We start from the raw sequence: 16,629 nt of genomic DNA on the forward strand, positions 1-16,629 counted from the left end.
GTGATAGTACCAAGTAGCTGTTTGTGATACAGAGAAAACCTTCACACCACTGACACTAAGGAAGGGAAGCAGCCATGAAACAGATTGTCCCGGTATCCAGGCGATAGGTTGTCCCGGTATCCAGGCGATAGGTTGGCCCGGTATACAGGCGATAGGTTGGCCCGGTATCCAGGCGATAGGTTGGCCCGGTATCCAGGCGATAGGTTGGCCCGGTATCCAGGCAATAGGTTGGCCACCTACAGTATGGTCAACATGTAACAGGTCGACTGTGTCTAAGTTCTACAGGTACAAAAAGTCAACATGACAATGATCAACTCACATGGTCAACATATTTTATTGTTACTTTTTTCATGCTCTACCATCGTAGAATAGTATCCAAGACATTTACGGCATGAAAAATGTTGTGTCAACCTTGTTGCGTACGTCTACCACAGACCCTGTCGGCTTTTAATAGGTTAACATAACTACCATGTTGATATTGACCATATGTGCATTGATCCACACTCATTTGTGCCCTATGTGTTACGGTGTTTGTATAAAACGAGGACAGCATTTCCTAAATCTAATTGGCTCCTGTTTGGTTCTCTGCTTTCCTGCTTACACTGACTTCAGTCCCACATTGTCACAGGACAGCTTTCATTTTGTTGTAAATAAAAAACATATACATTCCATATCATTTTAATATATTATTTAATAATTAAGTTCTAATTAACCACATTTTTAGATCAGTTTGTTTGACCCGACTTCCAATATACTTAAATCCATATTTAAAGGACAACTCCCCTTTATATAAAACAGTGAAATATGGTGGACCAGTCTCCTGACATCCCATTTCCCTGCTCTTGTGGGGTCCCCTTGATGAAACAGATGTAACCCACAACTATTGGCACATGACATTACAATGTTATTATGGCCTCAGGATAAATGTTGGTATATGAATTGTTAGCTCAACTACCCATAGACACTTAAAGGATTTCACCTGTATACATATAAGGAAACATTAAACAGGGGTGGTTGTGGGTAATTTCAGGAGAATGACAGTAATACATGTCTCTTAAAGGTTAACATTTACTGATTTTCCTTTTAAGATGACAGAAAAGTGCTTGGTTCATTTGGTCCTTGGCACATGTGACTGAAAGCATACCTCCCAACTGTCACGATTCCGTCGGGACAGTCCCGATTTTCGGGTCCTGTCCCGACGTCCCACCCGCGGCAGGCATTGTCCCGCTGCGGGGGGTGGCAGTTGGGAGACCCCCCAATCTAGTAGAATAGACGCTGTGCGCATGCGCACAGCGTCTATTCTCGTATGAAAATGAGGTCGCGGCTAATTAGCATAAGCCGCGCCCTCATTTGCATACGCCCCGCCCCCTTTTCGGGCGCTCGCGCGGCAAATCCCTATTTCCTCCGGACGGAAGTTGGGAGGTATGCTGAAAGGCTGAGAGCTGAGCTTGCATAGTGGATCACACATATGACTGTCTGCAAACCTGCGTAATTCTGGTATTCATATTTATCAGAGTCTGCAGCAGTAAAGGAATGGGCGTCATAATGAAGCAGATGCGTTTAAAAAAAAAAATGGAAACAAAAAGTTTAAAAACATGAGCATCAGTTTATACAAACCAATTCCATATGCTACGGATGTGTGCATGTGTACATGGCGTATTGCGTTAAAGTTCTGCATCAGGCCCCTAGTGCTTTGAGTCTGTCCCTTTTTGTTGAAATGAAAGAGACCTCCCCCACGTGCTTTGAGTGCCCGTTGTCTGGCACTTATAGACAGGTATTAGCTGTGTGCTCAGCTGCTACAATCTCTTCCTTTGGTCACACCCGCTCTGTATGACTCCGCACTGTCCGTGTTACATTCAGTCTATTATCAGATTATAGGCAATTTTATTGTCCCAGATTACATTCATAAAGGCAAGGGTTTAAGAGTTGATCACTGGAAGACATGTACAGTATATATGTATGTACAAAGCTATTAATGTAGGTCATCCTTTCCTGACAATACTCCTCAAGAACAAAAGCTCTTTATTATTCCCAGAACACAAATTAACGCCTAATTATTTTTCATTGCAAATATCTCCATTGCACAGAATGTTTTTTAACCCCTTCACAGTTTTTTTTAATCCATACCTGAATTAACAGTGGGTAAAAAAAAATCACTGCCCACTATGGAAATCATTTGCCCCCCCCCCCCCCCCCTTTCATTTTTAATTACAGTCTCACTTTTCTTCTTCCCATTTAATGTATCAAGATTTTGTAATATAAAAACCTTTCACATGTCTTGTTTTATATGCTCTCAATTACTTACTTTTATTTTCTTCTTCCCCTAAACAAAAGTCTCTGTTAGTGGTTTTTACCTTTACCACATGTATACACTTAATTCAGTGTTTGACATATTTTTGCAGTTGCATCCCACGGAACGTTCACTGTCCTTTAATAAATGACCAAACCTCCTGATTGTTTATTTTTTAAGTTGTATTGGCTCTCTACATCTTCACTTCACTGACCATCAATGACACAACCCTCCCATTTCCTGCTTTCTGCATTTAGTTCTCTGCTACTTTTGTACAGTCATCGGTTGTTTCTTCACAGTTGTTGGCTCCACCCCTGAGTATCTTGGCACCACCTTCGCGGGGCAAAGTTCCAGTGAATGCTTCTTCTTGTGTTCTTTTAAGACTCAGAACTTCTGCCTGAAGCTGTGCTCTTCCCTCTTGTTCCTGCACAACAGATAAATAAATGGTTATTACTGGTATCAACAAGCTATTTCTAAATGTATAGATATAATATAGAATGTACAATTCTTGTCTTCAATTTAATCATTTACTTTTTCTTCTTTTCTTATATTATTTAGCTTTCAACTTCTACTTTAACGCATGTTATCTGGATAGAATTGCTTGAATCCTATAGAGGAGCAAGTAAAACGAGTACGGTCGTTGTCCCATAATTACCCATAATAAGCACAGCCATACATCAAGTTAGCAAATGTAGTCTTAAGTCAATCTATTACAGTAATCAGATTCATGAAATATTATTAATATTTAAAGAATAAAAAAAAAATCTTAACCAAAATGCTCGGGACCAGAAGCATTTTGGATAACTGATTATTTAGTATTTCAGAATATTTTTATATTTCAATGAGGTATCTTAAATGTATATTGTATAAACACATGAAATACACACAAATATACAGATGGAGCCGGCCTCTTCCTTGCAGGGGCTGGCGATTCTATCGTCAGCCCCCACCAGCGGACGGCTCTCGCCAGGGGCTCGCACACGCCCCGTGGCTATGGAGCTGGCTCCGCCTTCCCCGGTGACCCTTGCCTCCCCGCTGTTCACCCTATCCCTGCCCGTCTCCCTGAAGTGGAGACGGTCAGGCACCCGCAGCGGCGTCATCCTGAAACTGGGACACTCATGCGTTTGAGAGGCACGCACATCCCAGTCAGATGGAGCGCCGGCGATCACTAACGGAGACATGCTGGCGATCCCCGGCCAAAGAAGAGAGGCGCTCCATCTGCATTTTATTTGTGCATGAAACAACAGTTTGTCTGCTATCTCAGGCAATGAATGTCGATGCCAAACACGTGTATGGCCAGCTTACGGGAGCACTAGAACTCTGCATGTTTCAGTTAGATACTAAAGTATATTTAATGCCAATATATGTGTCAGCTGAATGAATGTTTGTAAAACGACTGAACTTGATTACACTGTGATGTTAGCAGCTGAAAGGGAAAATCTCTGGAAAGATAAAGGAGGTTATAAGAGCTCTCTGTGATTCTGGTGACATCAACACTACATTTAAAGTGGCAATTCGTTATTAAGGCTGATTTTCCCTTTCTAGCCAATTGCCAGAATATATTATACAGCAGGACAGGCCAACCTGTGGCTCTCCAGATGTCGTGAAACTTCAAATCCCAGCATAACACTAATTTAACACTGCTTATACAAAAACTGTCGCAAGGCATGATGGGATTTGTAGTTTCACAACATCTGGAGAGCCACAGGTTGGCCAGGCCTGTTATACAGTATAACAACATAAATGATGTATTCATTAATATTTCTGATTCAGACACAACGTTTAGGGATCTCGCTAGAGTTGCGGAACAGATGCAAATCTACCAGAGTAATCCAGTACAGCCTCAGAGAGGGAGCAGTAGCTGTCCCCGCGATCCCTACCACTCGAACTTCCGCTGTTAGCAAAAGCTAACACCCCCAGTTGGAACGGAGCTTAGTCATACAATTGGCAAGGTTCTGAGGGAGTGGCCGGCCCCAAATGGATCTCTCCCAGTAAAATGGATCTCATTCCAATAGGAGATAGAAGTGGATTTGGTGCTGCAAGGTATGCAGGAAATTGGCAACATAACGAATGACAAATTTCACATATTAATAACCAAGAAAAAAAAAAAAGATGAATAAGCTTCTAAGGGCGAGATGTATTAAGCTGAAAATACGGTAAAACCCCGGTTTTTCCGCATTTTCCTATGTATCAAAACCCATCCGCACCGATACCGCATTGTAGGGTATCGCCACCTTTGGGAAGCCTCGCCGACCCCCCCCTCTCCCCGTCCCTCCGGCTTACCTTCCTGAAAGGTCCTCCTGGACCCCGGAAGGTAAACCCCTCCTCCGCCTAGTGAAGCAGCCGGACGTCCTTCCGGCTGCAGGGGGGAGGAGGAGGCGCCGGGGACAGCCTGCTTAGCTGTCCCCGGCGTGAGGGGAGCAGGAGGCGGCAGGAAGGTGACGGGAGACCCTCCGCACACCACAGTACAGGTATCGCGGGGGGCCTCCATCACTGCACCGCGATGCCAGCCGCATATGTTAATTCATATGCGCTGGCATCGCGGCGGGCGGGCGGCAATGTATTTTAATACATCCCACCCTAAAGGAGAAATAAATTAAAGTGCTATATATATCTCTGTACGATCACAGGGTCCAAATGCTTGTGATCGCTGGCCACTCGCTGTGTGATTGACAGCGAATGGCTGTATGGGGAGGTGACGCAGGCGTTCCTTGGCCGATGGGAGGGACTGCTGCTGATGTAATCTGCGGCCGCCTCCTCATCCTAGCCATCTAAGTGCTGAGTAAAGGTTATGCGAATTGGGCCCAATTTCACCCGATTCCGATGGATCGGGATGAAAAATCAGGTGAAAATCGCATGTGTCTGATCCAATGTGCATAATTGGACGCATCAGCAGTGCATCACATTGCATGGGGAAAATGCTCCATGTATGGGCACCTTTAGACTATCATTATCTAGACAAAATCGCTTAGTCAAAAACTCCAGTGCATCTAGTCAAAATCGATTAGTCAAAATTGGCCATTAGCCAATATCTCACCGTGTGTACACGGCTTAACACTTTATTAGACTGAGCTTCGTCGGCCTGTAGGCACGACACCTCGCCACTTATAGGAAACGGAATCCTGGTGTGTCAGAGCAAACGGAATCCGGGGGCGAAATGTAATAGGGTGCGATTTTTTTCGTAAGAAAAATATCGCACCAAATCGCACATTAAAAAAATCTCATTTTTTGACACGAATTTGCATATGTAATGAGATGCGAATTTGCGGCAAAAAAGTGCGATATGGTGCGATTTCGAGCGATATTTAGTCATAAAATGTGCGCATTTTAAAACATGCGATTTTGTGGGAAAAACAAAACAGGAAACAGGACTTAGAGAACCACAAGTCCCAGCATGTGGGGCATTAAAGGGCCCGCTGGCACTTGTAGTTCCACAGTAAAAGAAATAGTTAAACACACTGAAACCCATTAACCCCTTCCCGACGCAGCATGTTTTTGCCTTCCTGACAGAGGCCTTTTTTTCAAATCTGACATGTATCACTTAAGTGGGGATAACTTTTTTTTGCTTTTACTTATCCCAGTGATTTTGAGATTGTTTTCCCGTGACACATTGTACTTTAAATTAGTGGTAAATTTTGGTCGATACAGTTTTTTTTCTTTTTTGTGAAAAATACCAAAATGTCGTAAAAAAATGGAACATTTTGCTATTTGCAAAATGTAAAATTTTCTGCTTGTGAGACAAATAATCATACCACTCAAAATAGTTAATAACTAACATAGACCATATCTAAACTTTATTTTTAAATCATTATTTCAACCTCCTTTAATTTTTTTGGACACTAGGGGGCAGCAGAGTCTAAATTTTACACATCACACATTAAAACGCTGTTTTTGGCTGTTCACGTTTGAACAGCCAATCGCAGCGATCGCCCATGACGGGGGGCATCTCTGCCCCCCCCTGGGCAATGAGGGAGGATGTCTGCTGTCAGGGACAGCAGACATCGTCCCTCTGTCACCGCGTCTGTAGACGCGGTGGTACTTTGAAGTCATGACGTACATGTACGTCATGTGTCGGGAAGTACATCCCGGCCATGACGTACATGTACGTCAAATGTCGGGAAGGGGTTAAAAATAAAACTTTAATACATACAAAGCCCATACATACTGATACTTACCTATCTTGAGCCCGTCGGTAGGTCCCAGGGTCCGGTTCCAGTGCCTTGGTTCCGGTCATTGCTGGTCATCCTGCACATTCTCCGCACTGCCCCTTACTGGCATCACTTTTCCAGCTCTTCTGCGCTGACGGTCATCAGGTGATCATTGCTGGTCATCCTGCACATTCACCGCACTGCCCCTTACTGGCATCACTTCTCCAGCTCTTCTGCGCTGACAGTCATCAGGTGATCATTGCTGGTCATCCTGCACATTTTCCTCACTGCCCCTTACTGGCATCTCTTCTCCAACTCTTCTGCGCTGACAGTCATCAGGTGATCATTTCTGGTCATCCTGCACATTCTCCGCACTGCCCCTTACTGGCATCACCCCTTGTCAGGCTCTTCTGCGCTGACAGTCATCAGGTGATCATTGCTGGTCATCCTGCACATTCTCCTCACTGCCCCTTACTGGCATCACTTCAGCTCTTTGCTGCCACTACATTTACAGCATACTGTAGCTCTCCTGCCAGTGATGACTCAGGCAGCCCAGAGGTCTCCTCCCTCAGAGGAACGGCCACCAGGCTCAAGCACCGCTCACTGGCAATCACACTACCTCACACTGGATGATTGACAGTTGGGACACACAGCTTCTGGAATCTTCTCCTCTGTCCTGGTCACGGATGTATACACACTATTTTTGGCCTATACCTCAGTACACATATACGGTTTTGGTTTTTCTCTAGTGTATATACACATCCATATACATATACAAGGACATTTTACCTCATATACACTACACAGATTAAAGTGTTACACATAGAAAACGGTTCTTTTCAGAACTGGCTGTACATCGTACCTTCCCATTCAAGAATGGCTCTTTAACATACAGTTTTACAAATTACATTATCCATATGAAATACACCTTATACCAAATGCAATTTACTGTGCTCTCCCCCGTTCGATAATCTGCAGTCTTAAAGAGGTCCGAAAGCCAGATACACCCTCAGCCACATTGGCACACATATGTGTGTTCTCTGTGTGGGCATCGGGCCAGAGTGTTCAGGGACACTGACTTTAGAAAAAGCTTAAAATATTTCAACAATGCTACAAAAAGCAATAGCAAAATCTTATGTTACTCCAGGACTATAATACACAGTCCCATTGTTATAATTAATGACATTTTTATCTGAACAAAATGTAACTAAAAATTAAGATTTAAATTCCTGTCATGTTAACAAGAACTGTAGACGTAACGCAAGTAGATGGTTTGGCTGCCAACCAGCAGCATCACTTCTCCGGAGACATTCTGATTTCTATTTTATTTCTTACAAATACCACATGTTCCAAAGCTCCTGAGGTGATTTCCCAAAAACCACATTTACATTTAACAAATAAATCTTGTTTTAAAATTCCTCCACTGGCAAATATAATTTTATTCTAATATAAAACAATGTTTTATCCATATTGAGAGGTTCACTGCGTTCAGAGTTTTCTTAAAAATATCCACTGGACATCCCCTTTCTAAGATGGCATAATATAGAATATGGGTGTGGGTACTTGTGTATTATAGCGGCGCCCCCGATGTGCATCGTGCGATGTTTTCATTGCGTCGCATCGCATGGCATGCATCGCATGGCATGCCATGCGACGCGATTTTTGCCCCCTATGCGATGAAAGATCGTATAAGCACCATAAAGGGTGCTTTTAAGCACCCTAATGGGTGCTTACAATGTGAAATGCACCCCCATGCCACCCCCCCACACTATAAACGTGAACCCGAAGCGTGGCGAGCACAGCGAGCCCGCGAGGGGCGGCGGTACGCGTCCTCCGACCTTTTCATACCCCCACTATCCACGTCGGCGTGTAGTTGAGAATAGAAAGTGTGGCGAGCGCAGCGAGCCACCGAGCCCGAAGCGTGGCGAGCGCACGCGGATACCTTCACAGGTATCGGAGTCCCCTCGCGGGCTTCACAGGTATCCGCTGCGCTCGCCACGCTTCGGGCTCGGTGGCTCGCTGTGCTCGCCACACTTTCTCTTCTCAACTACACGCCGACGTGGATAGTGGGGGTATGAAAAGGTCGGAGGACGCGTACCGCCGCCCCTCGCGGGCTCGCTGTGCTCGCCACGCTTCGGGTTCACGTTTATAGTGGGGGGGGGGTGGCATGGGGGTGCATTTCACATTGTAAGCACCCATTGGGGTGCTTATACAATGTTTAAATGCATCGCATTGTATGGCATTGTATGCCATGTACAATGTCATACAATTTTAAAATTGTATGACATTGTACAGTATCGCGCAATATCGCATCGCATCCCATCGCATGCCTTATGGTATGCGATGGGATGGGCGCCGCCAAAATACACAAGTACCTGGGTGTGTTCTAATATGTGTTTGATGAGCAAATAATTATCCTACATGAACTCAATCATTATGCATGACTTATAAAAGGAAAGGTTTGCTGCCATAATATAGTTATCTATATCACAATAACTACTCACTGTGGAGGATATTGAGTCTCTTCTCTCAGTTTCTCTCTACATGATCCCATTCCCTCCCACCACCTCCTTGCTGCCTCACTCAATGACCACCTACAGCTCACCCACCTTTTCAAAGTTTACATCTTTTCCGGTACTTATGTATTATCTGGGCTCCCATGTTAAATGCACCCCATTTTTTCATACCCCTACTATCCAACTACGCATGGGGTTGATTTTATATAGTGTGGCGAGCGCAGCGAGCCACCGTGCCCAAAGTGTGCGAGCGCAGCGAGCCCCGCGAGGGGACACGGTCTCATAAGAAAAACGGGAGCTCAGATATTACATAAGTATCTCTTTTCCTCCTCCTTTAAAACATGCCCTCCTGTCCCTCATCCTTAATAACATTTGATTCACCCCACCTCTGTGTCAAAGTAATTTCCAATCTATTTCCTTCCCTTTACTTCTGGAATCCGTGAGGCTTATCTAAATCTCTTCTCCACCTTACACTCATTTAACTCCGTCCTAGACCCCTATAATCCAAATTTCCTCCCTTCACTCTAAATCAGGGGTGTCCAAACTTTTTGCAACGAGGGCCAGATTTGATGAAGTGTAAATATGTGGGGGCCGACCATTCAGCCTGACATTCTTTGAATCATTAATCACATCAGAATGGTCCCCCACTCTGCCCCCATTCACTGTAAGTCCCCCAGCCTGCCCCTCCTTCACTGTATGTCCCCCATTCACTGTATGTTCCCCACTCTGCACCCATTCACTCTGTCCCCCAGCCTGCCCCCCTTCTCTTAATGTCCATCAGTGCCTCCATTCATTGTATGTCCCCAAGCCTGAACCTCCTTCACTTTATGACTCCCACTCACTGTATGACCCCCATTAACTATGTACCCCTCTTTTCCCCCATTCACTGTATGTCCCCCAGCCTGCCCCCTTCTGTGAATGGCCATCACTGCCTCCATTCACTGTATGTCCTCCAGCCTGACCCTCCTTCACTGTATGTCCCCCGCTCTGCCCCCTCCCTTCCCTGTATGTTTCCCAGCCCCTTGTGTGAGCCAGAGGAAGGAGAGGCAAAGCAGGCACTGCAAGGACAGGAGATGGTTGGGCTCCCACTGCTGCCCTCCTCCGCTCTGCATGTTACGGGAGCAAGCTTCCCCCCTCCCCAAACACTGCTGTCACTGTGATTGTGGAGTAGGGTGATATACGATTGCAGCAGCAGGGGTAGGACGCCAAACACATCTGACTGTGGCGGCCTGCACCTCCTCAGCAGACAGCAAGGTAAATGCATGCTCGCCGGGGCCCCACCTTTAGTGTCCTGTGCTGTGCCTCCTACATCTGATGCTCTGCCCGATTCCAGCTGGAGGCTGCGGGCCGCTTGAAATGACAGCACGGGCCGCAATTGGCCCCCGGGCCTGACTTTGGACATGCCTGCTCTAAGTCCATGGGCCATATCTCGCCTTTGATAGCGTCAATCAAATACTGTATGTCTTAACTCAAATGGTTTCAGAGAAACAGTCTCATTCACTCCCCGGAAGCAGTCACTGTACCACTCCGGAACATTGCCTGAATTGGCCCCTTCCTCTTTCTCTGTAGTACCAATGCTTGCATACTCCATTTTCATCTCTCTTTTCAACTACTGCAACCTTAATTCTAGACTTTACCTCACCCTGTAATCAGGAAGCACTCTGTAATTCCTGACAAAGCCTGCCAGACCCATGGCCGCCGAGAGGGGGAGGGGGTGGGGGTGCGGGTACTAATTACACAGGCCCGGGCTTGCTGGAGGGGCCTGGCGTGGGCCTTGCTCCAACCCCCTTCGCCCCTCCTGGCAGCAGCAGCACACACGTACAGCAGCATGTGGTGTGCTGACAGCAGGCTCGGCGTGAGCGTCTGTACAGCACATGCTGTAGGTGTTTGCTGCTACTGCTGAAGGGGGGGGGGGGAATAACACTCCCCTCTCCATTTTTTTCACTGACCTCACAATAATTTGGGAGGTGTGGCCTCATCACGGAATGTCACTACGCCTTCCGCGGTTAGGCCACATACCCAATTTTACCAGAACCCGGCATTCCTCTCAGCAGCCCTGGCCAGACCAGGTAACATATGTTGGAGATTAGAGGAAATCACTTATTAAGAATTTTGCTGGCAACATATTAGTAGCAAAAGAACTTCCCATATGAGAACAGAGTACTCCCAGAGTAATGACATCAAGACCCAATGAGGATATGGAGCTGTCCAAAGTGGGATAACTTACTATGGGGCGAGCAAACATGATAGAGGGTTATTCTATTATGTCTACAACATTAGAATCACAACCAGGATTAGGATTATTGTGACGCTTTCAAAAACAAGTTAAAGAAGGGTTCAAAATCCTGATGGCCAAAATACAGAACACCACTGGCCGAGGGCCAAACTTCCAACAAGGTCAAAATAAGGACATGGTCAAAATCTTAAAATGTTGACAGGTCAAAAAGTAGACATGATTTTTTTTTTACTTTTATTGGGTGTCTATGTCAACATAAACACCATTTTTGGATGGCGTCTGCATGCCATGCTTCGGCATGGTGCCTCACGGGTAAAGTATGAACGTCGGTTTCAAAGAAAAAAACATGAAACTCGTATCGACTTTTTGACTTGTCAACATTTTAAATTGTAGTATTTTGCAGTATTTTGACCATGTCTCCATTTTGATCATGTCGGCATAATGAATGTCGGTATTTTGACCGTCCGCCAATGGTGGTCCACACTTTGACCATTTGGATTTTGACTATAGGTAAATTGACTGCATCCCTTCAAGAATTCTATCAGTATTTGTTATATGGTTTCATGTTTAAGTTTTGTCTGTGTTGTATTAGTAGTTTAGTTTTAAGGAAAATACCAATATTATTCATAATTTTATCGATTTAGGCAATATTTTTTTTTTAATAAAGCCAGTAATTACCTAAAAGAACAATATATGTGTATTATAAGCGGTGACACTTCCACCTGGTCATTATTAACTTGTAATTGTCAGGCATTCTGAGTATAATACAGTACATGTGACGCATTAAGCCTATATTACGCTATTGTTTGATATTAGTTTACTTTCTGTGCCAAAGGTTTACATTTATAGCAAACGTTTAAACAGAATCGTGAACATACTCTATAGTTATTACTTCCTAATGAACCTCTGAAGTAGGATAGGTTACCATGTGCTTGTGCTTAACTTATAATTCATATATGTGTAGGAAATGAATTGTTGTAAATTATACCCCTTTTAGACATAGTACCCAGGAATTACCCAGGATTTTGACTGCTGAGTCATTTTCCCGGGTGCAGCCTGCACCCTTTCACACTTACAGCAGCAAATTACCGGGTGAAGCAGTTCTACCTGGTAATTTGCGGAAAAACCTGGGTTTTTCTTATGTCTGAAAGGGTCAACCCGGGTATAAAATCCTGGGTCCTCAACCCAGGTAAAAAGAAGGGTCGGAGACCCGGGTTGTAACACCCGGGTTGACCCTTTCAGACATACCAAAATCCCGGGTTGATGCGCGTTCATGTGCAAAAACCTGGGATTTTGGAGTATGTCTGAAAGGGGTATTAGTTTATTTTTGGTATTCTTTTTATATTGTATATTAATAAATGTACTTTTATTGGCTTGATGATCTCAAGTTCTATAGAACCATTGATGCTGCCCATAGTGTGATTTTTGTACTGTATAACAAACATGTTCCCCACCAAAACCATTATGTCACTAGTGTTTGTCGGAATATTTCCCCCTCACCCTTCTAAGGTCTTCCTGCAGTTTCTTCAGCTTCATTTCCAGCTCTGTGACTTTGTCATTGAGATTTCTGAAAGAAGAGGGATGTGTATTAGAGTAAAGGAAGCTACAGCGATTGTCCCAAACAGAAAAGCCCTGAGAATGCCGTCTGCCTCTTACCCAGATGATGCTGGGATCGAGCTGTGAGCTCCTAAATCATTTTTAAAGGCTGGTACCTGTTCTGTAAAAACACAAAAAGTATAAAAACAAAATAAACCTCTTTATTACAATGTGTAACTGATAAAACATGTCTACAAAGTGTCTGAAGCCTAAAATATCTTATACTGTATGACAAATGTATTGTGTCGTTTCATTATATGGGTTATAGCCGGGGTAGCCAACTCCAGTCCTCCAGAGCTACCAACAGTGCACGTTTTCCAGATCTCCTCACAGAATCACAAGTGAAGTAATTAGCTCCACCTGTGGATCTTTTATAATGTGTCAGTCAGTAATGAGTGCACCTGTGAGGTGAGCTGGAAAACGTGCACTGTTGGTAGCTCTGGAGGACTGGAGTTGGCTACCCCTGGGTTAATGCATCCCCTACCATAAAATAAAAGTATATTGGAAGCCTAGAAGGATATAACTGACTACTCTAGAAACTCAGTCTAAAAGATGCAAGATAAAAGTGTAAAGTAACTGAAACAAAAATAATATATATTATGTGTGTGTGTGTGTGTGTGTGTGACAAAGACAGCACAAATTAGCATGGGGGTAGAATGGCAGAATTGTGGCTGAAGAGAATCCAGGCCAGGTCTTGCTGTTGTCCAGGGTGGAGATGCCATGGCTGACTTGTGAATCTTGCACCTGCCTGTGTTGAAAATAAATTATCTTGGATTTTACCCCGGTTTATGAGATTTCTGGCACATTGCCCATATGGGGTCCTTTTCTGGGAGTTTCTATGCAGCAAGAAACCGAATATTGTGACCAAATCCACAGCAGCAATATGATGCATTGCGGGACACTAACTGCTGCACATCTGCTAAGTAAGTCTACACCGCTAGGTCGACATGCATGTTAACACCTCATTGGGAGAAACGTGAAATTCTGAACAATACTGTCACCTGTTTGTCTCTGATTTACACAGAGGAGCACAGGAGGCCGGATTCAGACACTGCACGCATGTATGAGCCCTGAACCTGCAAGAGATCTTGCTGAAACAGGAGGTCGCAGTTTCGGTGCTTAAAAGGGTGGGGAAGGATCGCAGCGTTTTGTAGGAGCGGTCCGGACAAAGCAGGTGTATTTGGGAAAGGGGGGAGCATGGTTGACACATGACGCCGCTTGTAGCCACTGCGACCTGGAAAGTGGCCGACCTGCACCTGGTTCATAGCTGGGCTCCGCAGCCAGGGAGCAGCTGGTAATGTGCAAGCCCTTTGCTGTGTAGCCAAGGACTCACATTTTAGGTATGTGCCCACAATGTTTTATGGGCACATCTCAGGGCAGGTGGACTTGCCCAGTGCCGGATGGCCTCCCTACAGCCTAGCATCACCTTTATCAAAACTGCCCAAGGTCTGAATCAGGCCCTAGAATGCAAACAGGGCTTTGCTATAACATCAGAAGGTTAATTAGCCTATGACCTCCTATGTGACAGTCCCCATGACCTGTCCAAGTCAGTGCATTGTAGAACCAGGAGAACTCACATTACTATGACGTTCCTTGTCCATGCAATGTGAACGTGGAGTTCTAAAACCATGTATAGGCAATATATATAGGCGGACGTGGGGGCGGCGGCACTCGGAAATGAAACACAGCAGGCAGTTGAATTCCTGACGTTTCGAGACCTCTAGGTCCCTTTATCAAAGGTGCATGTTCTCACATGCACCTTTGATAAAGGGACCTAGAGGTCTCGAAACGTCAGGAATTCAACTGCCTGCTGTGTTTCATTTCCGAGTGCCGCCGCCCCCACGTCCGCCTACATACCTGACAGTCTGTCAGTTCGGAGGGCACCGGTTTGTTTGCTGACTCCCTTGGTGGGAGACAACATTGCTGCCATCATTGTGGAGTGCCGTCCCAGGACAGTATATAGGCAATATATATATATATATATATATATATATATATATATTACATTACACAGCAGGTTAATACACATTACAGTACATGATGACTACCGTGGATTTGTTCATGGTGAATCCGCTCCAAGTGTATCCTGTGCGCCGTGCCTCCGGCCACCAGCTGCTTTATAGTAGGCAGCCTAGAGAGATTCTAGATCTCTTATAGGAGGGCTCTAGAGCCTAATACTGTTCAGTTTGTGTCTCAGTTATATGGCTGCCTAAGGCAAATTGAGCTTCTAGTAAAAAAGCATTTGAACCAGGCTCAACGTCAGAAACTTAATTATGTCACAGTCTAGCTTCCCTGATGAGGGACACCAATTATTTGCAGTCCCAGCAGTGCAATCCTCTAGTTTTTCAAATGCTTGTGCATGATGAACCCCTAAGTCCAGTGAGGGAGTATTAATGTAAGCGGCTGTAAGCAGCTGATAGACAGCCGGAGTACCTTAGCTAGTAATCCAAACTCCCGTGTGCCGGCCGGACACTAGATGGGTAGGGCAAGTTAGGCTGACGCGTTTCTCCGCCTGCGTCTGTCGGCGGCTTTATCACTTTATCTTTGATAAAGTTCATCATGCACAAGCATTTGAAAAACTAGAGGATTGCACTGCTGGGACTGCAAATAATTGGTGTCCCTCATCAGGGAAGCTAAAGACACCCCCACCAGTTCCATTTGTTCATACATGCGCACACAATCTGTCTGTTTATTGTATCGGCCGGGACACTTTCTGAATAAATATTAAATGTTATATATTTTATTTTTATTTATTATTTTTTATGTGTTTTTTTATGTATCTAATATGTTTTTATTTACATTGAGAAATTAATATAAATTTATTTTTCTACAATTTATATGACTGGCATTATTGATTTATTCCCATTATTGATTAGTAATATTTTAGGTACTTGTGTACTAGCACGGTGCCCATTGCATCGCAGACTATAAGGCATGCGATGGCAGCCGATGTTATACAATTTAAAATTGTATACCATCGCATTGTATGCCATTGTATCGTATATACAATGGTATGCGATTTAAAATTGTATAAGCACCCTTATGGGTTTTCGCAAGTTAAAAGTGGCCCCTATAAGTTAATTAAACGTGTTGGGTGCTTACTAGGTTAAAAGCACCCCCAACGGCACCCCCACTATCAACGCCAACCCGAATCGTGGCGAGCACAGCGAGCCCGCAAGGGGCGGCGGTACGCGTCCTACGACCTTTTCATACCCCCACTATCCACGTCGGCGTGGAGTCGATGTTATATAGTGTGGCGAGCACAGCGAGCCACCGAGCCCGAAGCGTGGCAAGGGGACGTGGAATACATGTAAAGTAATACGCGTCCGCTCGCCACGCTTCGGGCTTGGTGGCTCGCCACAATATATAACATCGACTCCACGCTGACGTGGATAGTGGGGGTATGAAAAGGTCGTAGGACTCGTACCACCGCTGCGCTCGCCATGCTACGGGTTGGCGTTTGGGTGCATTTAACATAGTAAGCCCCCATTAGGGTGCTTATACAATTAAACATCGTATAGGGGGCTTATACAATTTAAAATCGCATCGGGTGTATGCAATGCGATGGCATGCGATGCGATTATATGTCATGCGACCTAATAACGTGGGCGCCGTGCTAGTACACAAGTACCATATTTTATTAATTCATTAATTTTATAATCATTTTAGTGCATCGGTTCCTAGCGCTACTGTTATTTTCTTTTTTTCCCAATCACAAGTGTCAGGCCACAGACTATTCAGTGCTGTCCTAATTGCAAGCACCTGCAATAAAGACAGCTGCAAAGGGATCTCGTCTTTGTCGCACGCATAATTACAGCCTTCACATTTCCATTCAACCATTGC

General features: G+C 44.8%; 1 protein-coding gene across 4 annotated transcripts in view; it reads right to left on the minus strand.

Annotated features, from left to right (window-relative positions):
- Window positions 1–673: 673 nt before the first annotated feature.
- Window positions 674–16,629, minus strand: part of SIPA1 (signal-induced proliferation-associated 1) — a 106,227-nt gene continuing 90,271 nt past the window's right edge. For 3 of the 4 annotated variants that reach the window (XM_083165549.1, XM_083165550.1, XM_083165548.1), the window contains exons 13-15: window positions 12,847–12,907; window positions 12,691–12,757; window positions 674–2,714 (exon numbers count right to left, since the gene is read on the minus strand). In XM_083165549.1, the coding sequence (XP_083021675.1) occupies window positions 2,544–2,714; window positions 12,691–12,757; window positions 12,847–12,907 (299 nt within the window). In that variant the 3' untranslated portion in view covers window positions 674–2,543. The remainder of the gene's footprint in view (window positions 2,715–12,690; window positions 12,758–12,846; window positions 12,908–16,629) is intronic. The other variant, XM_083165551.1, reaches the window with a different exon arrangement.

This window comes from Crinia signifera, chromosome 11, assembly GCF_055691185.1.
Source record: "Crinia signifera chromosome 11, ASM5569118v1, whole genome shotgun sequence".
Lineage (NCBI taxonomy): Eukaryota > Metazoa > Chordata > Amphibia > Anura > Myobatrachidae > Crinia > Crinia signifera.